Genomic DNA, 15,176 nt, shown 5'->3' with positions numbered 1-15,176 from the left:
GGAAGAAAGGGTGTCTGCCTTCTTCTTCATTAATATGTTCTGTAGGGACGTGAGTACATTTCTTTTTATTTGTGGAACAGTGGAGGCCTTCATTTCTGCTTTTATCTCACAATTCTACTTAAAATGCAAATGGAGCTGAAAGACATCATTTGTGTGAAAAATGAGATGGGCCATTTGGAGAATGTAATTTTAAAATATGGAACCAACACTAGCATATGATCAAAGTAATGAGTTAATTTTGATTTCTTTTTCTTGCTTGCAGATGTCCTTGAAGGTTATAATGGGACGATTTTTGCATATGGACAGACTTCATCAGGAAAAACACACACCATGGAGGTAAGATTGCAGTATCTGGCTTCTGTGTGGCTGGCCAAGTTCAGGTGCATGTGGCCCCGTGGCTGTGCAAGGCAGATGGCTAAGGGGCTGCTCACGTTTGGCCCATTTATTTTGTCTCTGTGGAGTTTTAAATAATGGTGAGTAATAAAATCTCAGGAGCTCAGAATTTTTAAAAATCCTTTGTTGGTAGCTGTCTCAAAATGGGAGTAGTAAATTCTATTAGAGAAGAGCCATCAACAAGTTTAACAGTGGTGTGAGGACCCTTATGGCCGGCGGCCCTAACCTCACAGAGAAACTCTGTTGTGAAAGTCCCTAAGGGTTTACAGGAGTCGGGCTATTCTGGTGAGGTGAGTCTCCTCAGAAGAAATTGTATGTCAGAGATTTAAAGAAGTTGGCTTGTGGACCAATTCAGCCCACAGACATATTTTTGTTTGGACTGCACAATGTGTTTTAAAAAGTTATAAATTTATTATTATTAGACATATTTTTAAATTGCAGACAGTGTTTAAAATAGGATGGTTTCACCTAATTTGAAGTTTCCAAATCTGGTTGAAAATTCTGAAGATCCTGGGGCGCCTGGCTGGCTCAGTCGGTGGAGTGTGGGACTCCTCCTGATCTCTGGGTTGTGAGTTTGAGCCCTACGTGGGGTGTAGGGGTATGGAGATTACTTACTTATGAAGCTCCTATAACACTGGATGAAATCCCACTATAATATGAAGTGTAAGCTTCACTAGAGTAGAGATCTTCATTGTCTTGTTCACCTGTTAATTGACATTTCCACTGCGTGGAACAGTGGCTGTCACTGGGAGGGGTTCCACAAAATACTTATTGATTTGATACCCTCGTGCGCCGTCCAGCCCACCGTGGCCCCATCCCTTCACACTGTGAGTGAGTATGAACGTGCGTGCAGCATCCTCTGAAACTAACTTACACACCTGCCCCCGTGGCGCTCGACGGTGTGACCCCAGCGCGAACTGTTGGCTGTTGCGCAGAGCTCTGCGGCTCCAGGCTGCGTTCCAGACAAGGCACGTCTGCGGACAGAATCGGCCCCTTTCACCTTCTTCTGTTCCTGCTTTTTGCTGCGGACTCCTGTAAGCCCTTGAGGGCCAGATAATTCTTTAAAAGGCACCCCCCTGACAGGTGAGGAGAGGTAGAAGAGTGGTTGTTACAAGAAATTCTGCAGAGGAAGTTTGGGGAATTCAGCTTACAAGCAGCAGGGTGAGATGAATCCTTGATCCTTCAAGCTTAGGATTTTCGTGTACGGTACCCTCCTGGGAATGTCTCTGAGTGAGCCAGCCAGGCTGCTGCGGAATCGGTTTAGCTTATGAATCATTCCTATTGAAGAGGAGATTTCAAAGGCCTGAGGCGAAAACCCTTGAGGCTCTGATGTTCTGCTCACACCAATTTCGAGTGTGTGTGAGACTCTGGGGGCTCTCGTTTCTGTGGTGTTGACTTACTTTCACCCATTTTGAGGTGGGCAGTGGTTCAGAGATTGTGGAGATTAAAGGAGGCAATGAGGTTTATTATTTGCCACTGCTTCTGCGCAGAGCAGGGCTGTCGCCTGCCACCTGAGCCTCGGCCATCCTGTCTTCCTGCACTTCCTGTTCTCCTGCAGTGAGACGTGGGCATGGCCAACCCCATGCTGCTGCAGCCCCTTGCCTCCCTCTCTTGCTTAGCCCCAGAACCTTGACCTTCTAGGCACCAGAAAACTTGGAATATAGATTTCTTAAGTGCCGGCCTTTCCAGTAGCTGTGATAGTAGCCCCTTCATAAGGCATAAGGGGAGAGAGAGAGAGAGAGAGAGAAAGAGAGAGAGTGAGAGAGAATATCCATAACTCTGTCCATCAGTCTCTAGGTTTTTGGAAAATTACCAAGCAATCGATAAAACAACAACAAAAAATGCAATATTTAAAACCCCACCCCCACTTTTAATTATAGGGAATGTTTACAAGAATGACCTTTTTAGCTTTTGGATTAATTCATCTTTGGGAAATACAAGATATTTACTAAATGTCAGCAATTTAAATTGTAAACCATCAAAGGAGAGCCCTGTCCCCAGAGTAAAATCTTAGTTTGTGTTGTGTGTGGGGGTGGGGTGGAGTTGGTGGGTGTGAGGGGACGGCAAAGAGGTATGCCAGCTTTTTGAAACCAAAATCGGGGGCACCTGGGTGGCTCAGTCGGTTGGGCCTGGCTTCGGCTCAAGTCATGATCTCACGGTTTGTGGGATCGAGTCCCACTTCGGGCTCTGTGCTGACAGCTAGCTCAGAGCCTGGAGCCTGTCTTCAGATTCTGTGTCTCCCTCTCTCTCTGACCCTCCCCTGTTCATGCTGTCTCTCTCTCAAAAATAAATAAAAACATTAAAAAAATAAAATAAAACCAAAATCAGAGATGTGGTGTTAAACGAAAGCATCAAACCCCTCTGTCTCGCAGTGTGAACCTTACAAGGCCTGCAGTACTGCTGTGGGTCCAGAGGGGACCCATGGGGACCTAAAGGGAACTGGCTTCTATGCGGGTTTTTCTCATTGCTTCCTAAATTCTGCAAGCCTTTTCATCCTCGTCATTTTTAATAAGTTGATTGTAAGGGTTCGCTTGTCTTTATTGTGACTTCTGAATACTGCATATTTATGTCCACAGGAAGCAGGGGTGGGGCAGGTGGGAGCCCTTTCTCAGCGTCCATCTTCCCTACAGACCCTTAGTCTGGTTCTTTCTGTAGGGTGATTATAGATTGGAAAGATGGTAGGGGATATTTTAGAGGAAAACAGAGGAAAGGAGGAGCCCCGAGCTGAAGTCGGAGAGACTGTGGGAGACCAAGAAATCCAGGACCCTGGAATGCAATTAAATTTGAAAAAAACCCTGCAGGCCTTGCACCACCTGAAAGGATTTTATGTATTCGGAATTATACATTGTGATCTTTCAAAGGCTTTTGGAAGGGGATGTTAACTCCCTGAATGGACAGAACTGTCACATTTTAAATCTGTTTTTCATTTTAATCCCCTCATTTTTGGTCTGACATCCAGTGGTGATTCCATTACCTTCTATTGAGGAGAACAAACAGATAAGCCTACATAAAATCGGAAAGATTAGCTTTTGAAGATGGAGCATTGAAGGTGGATTTTCAGTAAAAATACGAAACACTTGACAGTGCTGGTGCCAGGCACGGTAGGGCACCGGGGCGCCCGGGGCCCAGGGGGGTGTGGGCAGTGCTTCCAAGGCTGGGTTGGAGGAGGGCTGCTGGCGGTGCTGGCTGTCCAGGGGACCCGGGGGGACGGGGGTGGACCTTCGTTCAGCGTGCGGTGCCGGGAAGGGCTTCTCTGGGCCCCCTGCCTTGCTTTGTGTCCCTCTTCAGCACTGATTTAGACAGATGGAGACACGCTGTTCTTCCTTCTGCCCAGAAGGGGACCCGGAGCCCATGGATTGGTGCAGGCCAGCCACTGCCGAGCTAAGCCTGCTGAGTGGTTGTTAATGAGCCTGTCCGAGCGCATTGGTGCTCGTGTGAGCTGACGGGCCGCCTGATCTCCCATCTTAAGTGTTTCAGGAAACCATCCTGCTTGGGAGGTTGAGAAGGCAATTGGGGCTGGAACAAAGGGAGTCTTGTTCCGTAGCCCATGGCCTGGGTCTGGTTTCCTCTTTCACACATGTTCCAAGAAGGCCACATTCAGAAGTGGGAGAAGTTTTGGAAGAGGATTGCGTAGGATACAAGTATACAAATGTTCCTTTTGTTTTCTGGGAGAAAAAAGGATGATGAAGCGGGACATTCTTTTGCTACCCAAGTCCGTCCCTGGTCCTCCAGCCAACTGAACGTGTCACGGCTCTCTTCATGGGTATCACTGTTTCTCAGTTCCTGGCTCTTGTTACATTCCACTCACCCCCTCTCCCCTGCTTCATCCTCTCCGCCCATCCTCATCTTCCCCATCCCTCAAGATCTGGTGTCCCTGAGGGAAGCCGTCTCCTATCACCCTCGGTGGAAGGAACTCTCTGTTCTCTGAGTTTCTCTAGCTCTCTGCTTTTTACCACTTTCTATTGCCTGAAGTGACGTGTGTGTGTGTGTGTGTGTGTGTGTGTGTATGTGTGTGTGTATTTTATTTGCAAGAAAGAGTGAAGACCTTTTTTGAGCACTGCTGTCTCCTATACATACACCACACACATCAACACCCTCTCAACACCACTCACACCCACATAGTACATCTCTTTCTGTCTCTGTCTCTGTCTCTGTCTCTCTCTCTCTCACACACGCACACACACACACACACACGGATTGTCTGAACAGGCTCAGTGTACTGAACATAAAGCGTCGGCTCTCACCACTCCCGGGCTTATGAGCCCGATCCCGCAGCGCAGCCCCTAAGCCTGTGCTGGATTTGAGTGTCGCTTCTGTGATGGTGGGAACCAGAGGTATTCTCATGCCTTCTCCAAATTCACATGCGCTTCCCTCTCGTGTGATTTTTAGGCTTCAGGGACACAACAGGGAGTGCCCCAGACTCCTCCCTGGCTCTGCCTTGGTTCTTACCCTGACAAAGGCAAACAAAGGGACGTTAATATTTGTGTGAGCCAGAGACCAATTGGAAGATAAACCTTTGGAAAGGGAAAGTATCTAGGGAAACAGATTGGAGTCATTTATAAATGATTTTTGAATTATCCCTCATTCTTCCTTGTCTGTGGACCACTGAGGAGAAGCTAAAGGATTATGATGGATTATTAAAGGATTCTGGGGGGGGGGGCACGGGAGACACTCCTTAGACTCTCTGAGGTGGATTGGCCCGGTGGCATCATGACATTTGACTGGACAGAGATCTGTGTTTTCCCTGCCTGTGTCATTTCTTATGTATTTATTTATTTATTTAGGGAGTGTGAGTGGGGAAGAGGCAGAGAGTGAGGGAGAGAGAATCCCAAGCAGGCTTCATGCTATCAGAGCTGAGCCCCACGTGGGGCTTAAACCAGTGAACCATGAGATCATGACCTGAGCCGAAATCAAGCGTCAGATGCTTACCCTGCTGAGCCACCCAGGTGCCCCATTCACTGTCAGGATCATTTCTGCCAGCAATTTGCACAGTCCTGAGCATGTGGGGCCCAATATTTTATGTTTATGATGGCCTATGAGAAGTAAGATTACCAACATTTGAGAAACTCTGTGTCTCAGTCATTTGAGGCTGTTTTCCTAAGATATATGTTAATGGTCTGGGATAGAAATATGTTTTCAGATTCTTCAGGTCAAAGAAACCCCAAAAACTGCTTAATGAGAACCTAATATGAGCTGAATAATATAATGCTAACATTTGTTGTCCCTAAGCACTTTATGTATACTGTTCAATTTATATTCTGTAATAATTCTATATAGTAGACACAGTACTAAGTATCATAAACAGTGGGAAGAAATACCCATGCAGTGGCCACTTTGCCTTTAGGGACTATACAGTCAAACAAAAACCAACATAAAGGTATCAAATGATTTAGGATTCTTAGCAGATAAGGGCCTTTCAGGAGAGAACCCATTTTCCAAGGTAAGAGAGCATTACCAGAGGCCAGATGTATCTAAAGTCAGCTTTCTCTTGCTTTCAATAGAGTGGAAGGTCAGGGATCAGGTGTGCAAAGGAGGATTCACAATGTAAAGCGCTTTGTGGCCTGGAGTTAGTGCCAGGGTCCATGTGACTTCTTGCTTTTGGTAACGCAAGTATTGGCTTGAAAGTCAACCTGTCAAAGAGGCACTATGTGGTGAGTCCCCAGAGGATAAAGCAGATCTGATTGAGGAAAACAAAGCAGATCTTCCAGGTGTCGGGCAGATTTGGAGCAAGGATATGAGTCATTGTGTTGCTGAAGGCTGTTGGTGTCCCTGGGAGACTGAAGAGTGAGACAGATTTTGTAATTTCATAGAGTTCTGGTTTTTTCCTAGAGTTTTATAACTTTCTGAAGGTCTAAGAACTCTGGGAATACTGTGGCCAACGCTTACTTTAGACCTGCAGGCTGTGTATTTGTGCACCGATGGGTGGTTTAACATGGAACAGAACAGAACATGGAGAGTGGGAGTAGGAAGGCTCTCCCGGAGCCCTTGCTAAGGCGATGCTTTAAATACTTCTAGAACTCTTCTTTAGGAATTGCTTTCAAGTACTACGGCATATCATTTTGAAAGTCTTCAGAGGCGGCAAATCTGGATCTTAAAAATAGATTTAGTAAAATAGTTCAAATCACAGAAAAATCTATCCCTTCACCCCTTAGATAAAATATCCTTCAACCCTCCTTAGGGTTGGAGGAGGGTTGCTAGGGGTGCTGGCTGTATGGGAAGAGAGGGCTGGACCTCTCTCAGAGAAAAAGGGGGATAAAAGAATAAGAATGTATCACAAGTAGACTTAAGTATTAGAAACAGCCCCCCACCTCATCCTCAAAAAAGAAAAGAAAAGAACCAAAAATTACTTGGAACAATTCAGGCTGGGAATTACGGATTTTTACAAAATGGATAAAATGGCTTTTCTTGATTGGTTAGTGAAGTGATACTGAAGGTATTTCTAGAATAAGGTTAGAAATTTTTGAGCAGTGATGATGCAAATGAAACTGTCAGCTTTAAAGGTGGTTTTATTAATGCAGATTAACTTGGACTTGTACCTTCTGATCTGTTTGTAAAACTTTCAAAACTAAAACCACGTTTGGTGTGTGGTAGTCACAGTATAATCCCAGGCCTCCCCCTGCCCTCCTGCCTTCCTCCTTTCTACCCACCCCTCACCCACGTATACCCATTTGCTGCTGCAAGTGGCGGATATTTCTGGGCCGCAGACCCTGACAGAACAAACCCCCCACTGCTGGGAAAAAGAGCAACACGCTGAGTGATTTCCACGAGCTCACCGTGTGTTGGCCTGTGAGGCCGACCCTCCGAGGGAGCAGACATGTGTGCATGTGTGGGCGTTCCCTCTTCCGCGGGGTTCTGTTCGGGCATCCCGGTGTGGTCCCTTCTCTAGAACAGGTTTCCCAGCACTCTTTAGCTGCCTGTGCTTGTGTTTTTTCACACGCTAGGGGAAGTTACATGACCCTCAACTCATGGGGATCATCCCAAGGATCGCGCATGACATCTTTGACCACATCTATTCCATGGATGAAAACCTGGAGTTTCACATCAAGGTAAGTGCCCTTGATTAAGTCCAAAGAGAAGAAAATGAGCCCCGAATCATGTTTCTTAGCTTTCTTCTTTTTATGTGTATGCAGAAGATGATTTTTATGTATTTTAAATGACATGCCATGGTAGGCGAAGCCATAGTTATTTAATGGTTCAGGCTGATAGTGGGGAAATATTGAGATAAAGTGAAAGCCATCTTTAGAATGGAATCATCTTGGTAGTTCTGTGAATTCTATACTTTATCCTGTGGATATCTATAGACATGACTAGAATGTGTCCAGGATCGGGTTAGGACCACATTTCCCAAAGTATCGTCCATGGAACACAGTCCCTCGTATTATTAATAGGTGGGCTACCAGGGAAAAGGTTTATGTGGCCAAATAAGCTGGAAAAATGTTTTATCGAACATTGTTAACTTCCTCACGAGTTAAATATGCCAGTATGTGGTCTAATTCTACAAAGGGGACAAGTAGTATATTACATTTAACAGCTTATTTGACTGGACGTGTTCTTCTCCTTGGGGTATGATAGACTGCTGTTTGGATGAGCACACTCTGGCAACTACTAGGGAGGGGTATTATCCTTCCTGGGTTTTGTATTTTGTAAAACCAGAACCTCTGCTCTGACTTAACTTTGAATTGAAAGGGATTTTTACTCTCTTAAGTATAGCCATTCATTCATAACATTGAGTATTAGGGGTACATTCATTGGAACTCCTTTATTTACAAGTGACTGAAAGCCCCTTGTTTCAGCGTATAGAGAACACTGTGAGGAGATATGAAATGCGAATGCTCAGGGCTTGGGGGTTGTAGAAAAGTAAGAATCCAGACCCTGCTTTTCCTCTAAAAGAATTTTTTTTAATTAAAAAGTTTGAGATATAATCCATGTACCATAAAGTTCTTTTTTTAAGTGTACAATTTAATGGTTTTTAGTATATTTCCAAAATTACACAACTATGATCACTATCTTATTTCAGAACATTTTCATCCCCCCCAAAGAAATTCTGTCCCTGTTACAGTCCCTGCATTTCTGCCTGCCTGCTTTATCCTGGGGGTGGGGGTGCGTGAGTAAGGGGAGAAGGACCACAGCAGCTTCTGTTCTACATCCCTTAGTCCCGAGTCCTAATTCTCCATGGGGCGGGCCCCTGGGCCTAACCCACAGCAGGGCCTGCCCCCAGCTCTGATTAGCGGTGTCCAGGAGACATATGGCTGGCTGAGTTCCTGCCATGGCGACCGGGGACGTTGTGGACAGAGGGACAGAGGCTGACCATCCTTTAAGGCTAGGACCTTAGTGCCCTAGGCCCGTCATTTTAGAGATGAAGACACTGAAGTTCAAAGACAGTGCTGGCTGGCCATAGTTATATAGTTACATAATCACATTTCAGGTTATTGACAGCGGTGACAGATCAGATTATTAGACTCATGATCTAACCAGTCCTAGGTGCAACACCTTTTCCATTATATTAAACTTCTGCCCTTACTCATTTCTGATATGTGCCTTTCCTAAATTTTATAAAAACAAGGCAACAACTCTTTGCCCCATTATAAATTAGATCTGGCAAGTCTTTTTACTTTACAAATCTTGTTCCTCCCTTTATTTGCTAATGCTGGTTTCTCCACTTTGCCGGTTCTTCATAGCGAAGGATACAGAAGCCTGTTGCTTTGATGGGATCAAGATTTAGGAGCTTAGTACATCTTTAAGGCTGTTTGCATTCAAATACCTTAAACTACTGTAGTGTTCTTATGGGATAATCCTGGAGTAAGATGTTAAACCAATTATTGCCCTCAAAATAGTTCGAATCTTATTAGGATAAAAACAGCCCCAGTGTGAAGCAGGAGAGAAGAAACAACACCCAAATCTCCAGGGCTGACTGTTACAGTCTGGCTTTCTGTTCTGCGTTTGTAGTTATGCTCACTTATTTCATACATCGTAATTGTAAGTGGGAAGACTAGCGATTGTTCCATATTTTGAACTGAGCAGTGACAGGCTTAATCAAGAAAAAGAAGCTTGATTAAAACACTATTGAAAATCTGTTCCTTAAAGTGAGCCTCATAGAGGTTTTAAACATTATTTCTGAACATGCTATTTCTTAATGCAAAACAATGCATATTTATTTTTCTTCCACCTGGTCTCATAAAGCCTTTGAGATGACAAAAATAACAAAATCACCTCACCTCCCCCGCCCAAGCACCAGTATCTTCTGTGGTAAAAGCAGATATTAAATATGAACAGGATTTTGATTGCCAATTTGTTGACATGTAGTTTATGACTGCTTTTTGGTGTAATTTATCTGTAATCTCTGGAAATAAGGACACCTGTGTACACTTCAAAGATACAGAAGTCTTTTTTAAATCTTTTGAAATGTTTATTATTTTTGAGAGAGAGAGAGAGAGAGAGAGAGATCAAGCAAGGAAGGGACAGAGAGAGGGAGACACAGAATCTGAAGCAGGCTCCAGGCTCTGAGCTGTCAGCAGAGAGCCTGACATGGGGCTTGAACTCATAGACCATGAGACCATGAGCCAAAGTCAGACACTTAACTGAGTGAGCCACCCAGGTGCCCCTCAAAGATGCAGAAGTCTTAATGAAAATCAGACAATTTTGAAATGCATAGACTGGGTTGGAACCAGGGTTCAGTTGGCTGCAGGGAGGCTGAATGAGACATGTCTAAGATTAGGGCCCAACAGATCATAGGATTCCAGCCACAGGGAGAAGTTTCAGGAGCAGTGATTCTTTCCAAGGGCAGCCAGGTGTGTCTGTGAAGCACGAGGCATGGTGACCGGGGGATTTGACAGTGATCAGGCAGGCTCAGGTTGTTGGGGAGACAGACAATGCGGAGCCAATGCCCAGTTCCTGAGTTTGAAGCCCTAGACCTCAGAGAACCAGGGAAGGCAGGAGGCCCCAGCCTGAGACACACACAAGGTAATAAGTGGGGCTGAGTTGGCGAGGTCTAGCGTTGGGTTGGGGAGACTTCACTTCCCACAACCAGAGGTAGAACTGGTTCAGAGCTAGGTTCACCTATAGAGTTACACCCCAACTTTACAACTTTTTTTTTTTTTACCTTCTTCCTTCCTTAACAACCCGTTTATTCCTTTGCTTAGGTTTCTTTTTCTTTTTCTTTTTTTTAAAATTTATTTTATTTTTGCTTAGGTTTCAAAAAAATCCCATAAACATGAGAGAAAGCAAAGTTGATCTGGGAGGCAGAAGGCAGGTGTAGACAAAGTGCAGAATCCCAGACAGAATTTTTGACATCACCAAGTGCAAAACGGCTTCATTTGACCGATGGGAAAACCGAGGCCTCTCATCTCAGTTACATATGAATTAAACCAAGATCACATATCTAGTTAAACCTGTTCTCAGATGTCAGCTGACATAAGAAGCACCCAGGGGGCTTAGAAGCAGATTCCTAGGACCTGCTCTTGGAGATTCAGATTCAGGAGGACTGCGATAGGGTTCATGATGCTGCAATTTAAATACAGCATCCATGGATGATGCTGATGCCGGTGGTTCTGGGGCTGGAGTTTGAGAATAATTGATGGGGAGGCTTCCTTTCCCCCTCGCAGTCTAGTATATCTTTCATTAAATTACATTTTGTTCAAACCCTTCCTGGACTCCCCAAAGCTGGCTACCATCAGCAGCTCCCTCCCTGTTACCCTTGAGCTCTTATAGTAGCAAGCAAAGTACCCTTATCCCAGTCCCTACTTCTTCATGTGAATGTTTCATCCTGGTCTGGTGAGGGTGTCTGTATCACACAGGAGGAGAAGCCTACTGGTTTTGGACAATTACTTGAGAAGAGATTTTTCTGTTCCAACTGTTGTCCTACCTAGAAGTTTGCTTGGTGCTCATATGGGGGGAAAGGTAGAGTTGTTCTGTAAGTGGCTGCCCAACACACAAAGTAAGGAGCACTTGAATCAAGACCACAGAGGCCGTTATGCACAGAGAGTGGCCCGCCGAGCAGGCTGACGAGGTAGGAAGCTGGAGAGCCCGGAAGAGTCGGCCGAATCTTTACTTTGTGCACGGCAAAGGCTTCTTTGAGTTTTTAAAATGATAGGTTTCAAGTACAGTGTGGCATTTCTGTTTCAAACTCCATTTGTTTTTAACTAGGTTTCCTATTTTGAGATCTACTTGGACAAAATCAGGGACTTACTGGATGGTGAGTAACCTGAATGTTTGTCCTCTATTTGTCCTGCAAACTAAGGTCCAGGGAGGCCAGAATAATTCACAACACTTCTGCTTAAGGAACTAATGAAAATGTATAGAGCTCTTTTATTGTCTTTCCACTATCTGCTTATTCTCAGCCAAGGCTTCAACTTGTGTATGGCAAAGACATGAGATTTGCCTATCTTTGGTAACAATTTCTCTTTATTCCCCAACACAAAGTCTTTAACTTTTCTTTTCTCCTCTGCATGTCATTATTATTACCTCTGTAGTGTCCAAGACGAACTTGGCTGTTCATGAAGACAAAAACAGAGTCCCGTATGTAAAGGTATGAGGAAAACTTGATGATGTAATTGACTTGTCTCTGGTCACTGACATCATAATTATTACATGATATGCTCAGAATATTACCTATAAAGTGTATGTAGGTATTTCATCATGTTCCTTATATTTAACATTCATCTGGTTAAAAAAATAGACATTTAATTTCTTCAGTTATATTTCCATAAATATACCATAGATGTCTAATCACACAAGGTAAGAATTGGAGAAGTCAACAAATATTATTCATATGTCAAGAGGCTTTGATATGGAGGATAATTGCTTATACTTTGTAGGTATGGGAAGCCCATTGTAGGATTATGTCTAGAATGTGCCTAATTAAAGTTGGGGACTAGAATGGAAGGCAAAGCAAAATTTCATTCATTTCTCTTTCTGTCATTGGTTTCCTTTGTTTTCTGTTTCTACTGCCATTGAGAATGAACAGGTACTTAAAAATCTAGGAAAAATCTGGCATTTCTTTAATGCTTTACTTCTGGGTTCCCCAGGGTTTGCTCAGACTTCTTTTTCATATAGAATTCAAGCCAGAAGCAGGAGGAAAAGTTGTGGGATCAACACTGCAGCCTTTCTCTTAATCTGCACCTCTAGGAGAAAAGTGGGAAAATGTTTAACTGTCTTAAAGTACAGGTGTTTTCTGGTCTTTTAACGGTGAACCTGAACCAACTCTTTTGCAGGGGTGCACCGAGCGCTTTGTGTCAAGCCCGGAGGAAGTCATGGATGTGATAGATGAAGGCAAAGCAAACCGACACGTGGCTGTAACAAGTAAGTAAGCTTGGTGTCCTGTTCTCGCCCCTGTGAGTTAGGGTAGGGAACCCTATCTGCCCACCCTCCAGGATGGCTGGGTTATGGGGTCCACATGAAATAACGCAGGGGAAGGTGGTTGTAAACCAGTGGGTCAGACGCAGACACACAGGTGTGTGCAGTCCAAGTGTGCCAGGCAAGTCATGGGAGCAGCACCGTCTGCCATGCAGGGAACTCTTGGAAACAGCGGGTGAGGTTCTCCAGGCCCTGGCAGCTCTCTTTGTCTGGACCCTGGGAAAAACAAGCAACCAATTGAGTCAAGGGGATTGAAAGTCAGCTTCTAAATGTATTTCAACCATGTTGTTGTTCAGGTTAAAAAAAAATGCAAACCAACAAATGATATATGCCAGATATTTGTGTGGAAAGAAACCATGTTAGATTTCTGCCCTTTGTAAAAAGGGAGAAGCAAGGAAGAACCCAGACAGTAGAGCTGGGAGCATTATTGAAAACTTTTCTGTGCTGTGTTAATCACAGGCACGTTCAGGTCAGCTTGTTTTTCTTGCAGTGCCTTCCTCGGTGTTTGCATGCACCTCAGGAAAGTGGGTCATAAATTGTTAGAGCAGTAAAGGCTCAATGAAAAGATGGCGACCATCTGTCTTATTCAGAGAGATGTGGACAAACCAGAGTGAGTTCAGATGAAGAGGAGCTGAGGGAACTAGGGATTTCTAGCTTGGAAGAGAGAAAAATCTCTGAGAGGGACATATGGACGATGTAATATTTCTTAATGTGTTCAAGTTGCTGTCATTAAGAAAGTCAGTGTACTTTGTTTGATCCAAATGGTAGACCACCCAGCATTTTGGGAGCTACTCTCTAATCCTGATAGCTGCCCCAACTAAAGCCTGCTGCCTAGAGAGGCAGGAAGTTCCCTGGAAGGTATAGAAGAGATTAAGACATTGGTTGGATGACTGATTAAGCATCTTTAAGTCTCTTCCATCTGAGGCTCTATGAGTCTGTCACCCAGAACTGTAATTCTCAACCTGTTCTTTTCCACACATACTATCACACAATAATCACGTATGTGGCAGATTTGATAGGTGAGCCTAGACATGTATACAGTATAGGTTAAATTCCACTTCTTTTTCTTCTGCTTACACATATACTTGAAAGAATGTAAGCCTGATATTCTTATCCTAATAGCATCTCTCATTTATAGATAAATTTACTTGATTTCTTAAACTATTGTTAGTCATGAGTTATTCCTGGCATACTTGACAATCCCTCTTGACCTCTCAGTTCAGAACTGTTGGTCTAGAGCACTGCTCTTTTTCTTATCATTCCGGTAAGCTGGTTTTTAAGTCACTTTGGTAAAATATGCGTAACATTAAACTTGCCATTTTAACCATTTTTTTTTCCTGTTTATTTATTTATTTTTTTAACATATGCAATTATTTTCCATCATTTACACTACAGTAGTTACAATTACACTCCAAACAGAAAAGCAAAGTAAAAAATCAAAACCCCTTCTATTTCATGTAATTAGACTTATACAGAAATTAGAAGATTATGTAACAGCTAGTTGATCACCTAATTTCACAGCTATCTGAAGTGGCGATCTTTATAGAGCAGCTTATCTATGATACATTCAAGATACATGATACAATTTATTACTTGCCCATAAGCTAAAACACAGCCTGCTTAATACCTTTCTTTAAATTCCACCTCTATACTACAATGTGCTTGAGGTCCATGCAAATCCATTTTAACCATTTTTATGGGTACAATTCAGTAGCATTAAGTCCATTCACAATGTTGCACAACCATCACCCCACTATATCCAGAATTTAATCATCCCAAAGTTAAAACCCATGCCCATCGAACCGCAACTCCCCACACTTCCTCCTCCCAACGCCTGGTAACCACTACACTACTTTGTGTCTCAATGGATTCCATCCTCTTGCTGCCTCAAATAAGTGGAGTAATATAGGTCCTCTGGTGACTTGCCAGTTTCACTTAGCATACTGTCTGCAAGGTGCATCCAATTTGTAGCGTATGTTAGCATTTCCTATCTTTTAAAAATACCGACTAATATTCTACTGTATATGTTCACTACATTTTGTTTATTCCTTCGTCCGCAGATAGACATGTGGACACTGTATTGCTTCCACCTTCTGGCTGTTGTGAATAATGCTGCTAGAACATGGCTGTATAGATATCTGTTCCAGTGTCTGCTTTCAGTCCTTTTGGGTATACACCCAGAACTGGAATTGCTGGATGTTATGTTAATTGTACTTGTAATTTTTTAGGGAATTGTCATACCATTTTCCATTGTAGCTGCACCATTTTACATTCCCACCGACAAGTGTGCACAAGTTTCAATTTCTCCACATCCTTGCCAATACTTCTTACTTTCTATTTTTGTTTCTCTTAAGGGTTATTTATGTTTGTATGTATGTATTTATTTTAGAGTGAGAGTGTGCGAGCTGGGGAGAGGGGCAGAGAGAGGGAGA

General features: G+C 43.6%; 1 protein-coding gene across 2 annotated transcripts in view; it reads left to right on the top strand.

Moving 5' to 3' along the window:
- The window catches only part of KIF5C (kinesin family member 5C), a 151,283-nt gene that overhangs the window by 57,646 nt on the left and 78,461 nt on the right, over nucleotides 1-15,176 (top strand). For both annotated transcript variants that reach the window (XM_029934612.1, XM_029934611.1), the window contains exons 3-7: nucleotides 263-336; nucleotides 7,335-7,439; nucleotides 11,536-11,584; nucleotides 11,862-11,917; nucleotides 12,603-12,690. In XM_029934612.1, coding sequence (XP_029790472.1) covers nucleotides 263-336; nucleotides 7,335-7,439; nucleotides 11,536-11,584; nucleotides 11,862-11,917; nucleotides 12,603-12,690 — 372 coding nt within the window. The remainder of the gene's footprint in view (nucleotides 1-262; nucleotides 337-7,334; nucleotides 7,440-11,535; nucleotides 11,585-11,861; nucleotides 11,918-12,602; nucleotides 12,691-15,176) is intronic.

Source organism: Suricata suricatta, chromosome 3, assembly GCF_006229205.1.
Source record: "Suricata suricatta isolate VVHF042 chromosome 3, meerkat_22Aug2017_6uvM2_HiC, whole genome shotgun sequence".
Classification (NCBI taxonomy): Eukaryota; Metazoa; Chordata; class Mammalia; order Carnivora; family Herpestidae; genus Suricata; species Suricata suricatta.
Note: the sequence above shows the minus strand (reverse complement) of the source record. Positions and strands in the feature narration are given on the sequence as shown.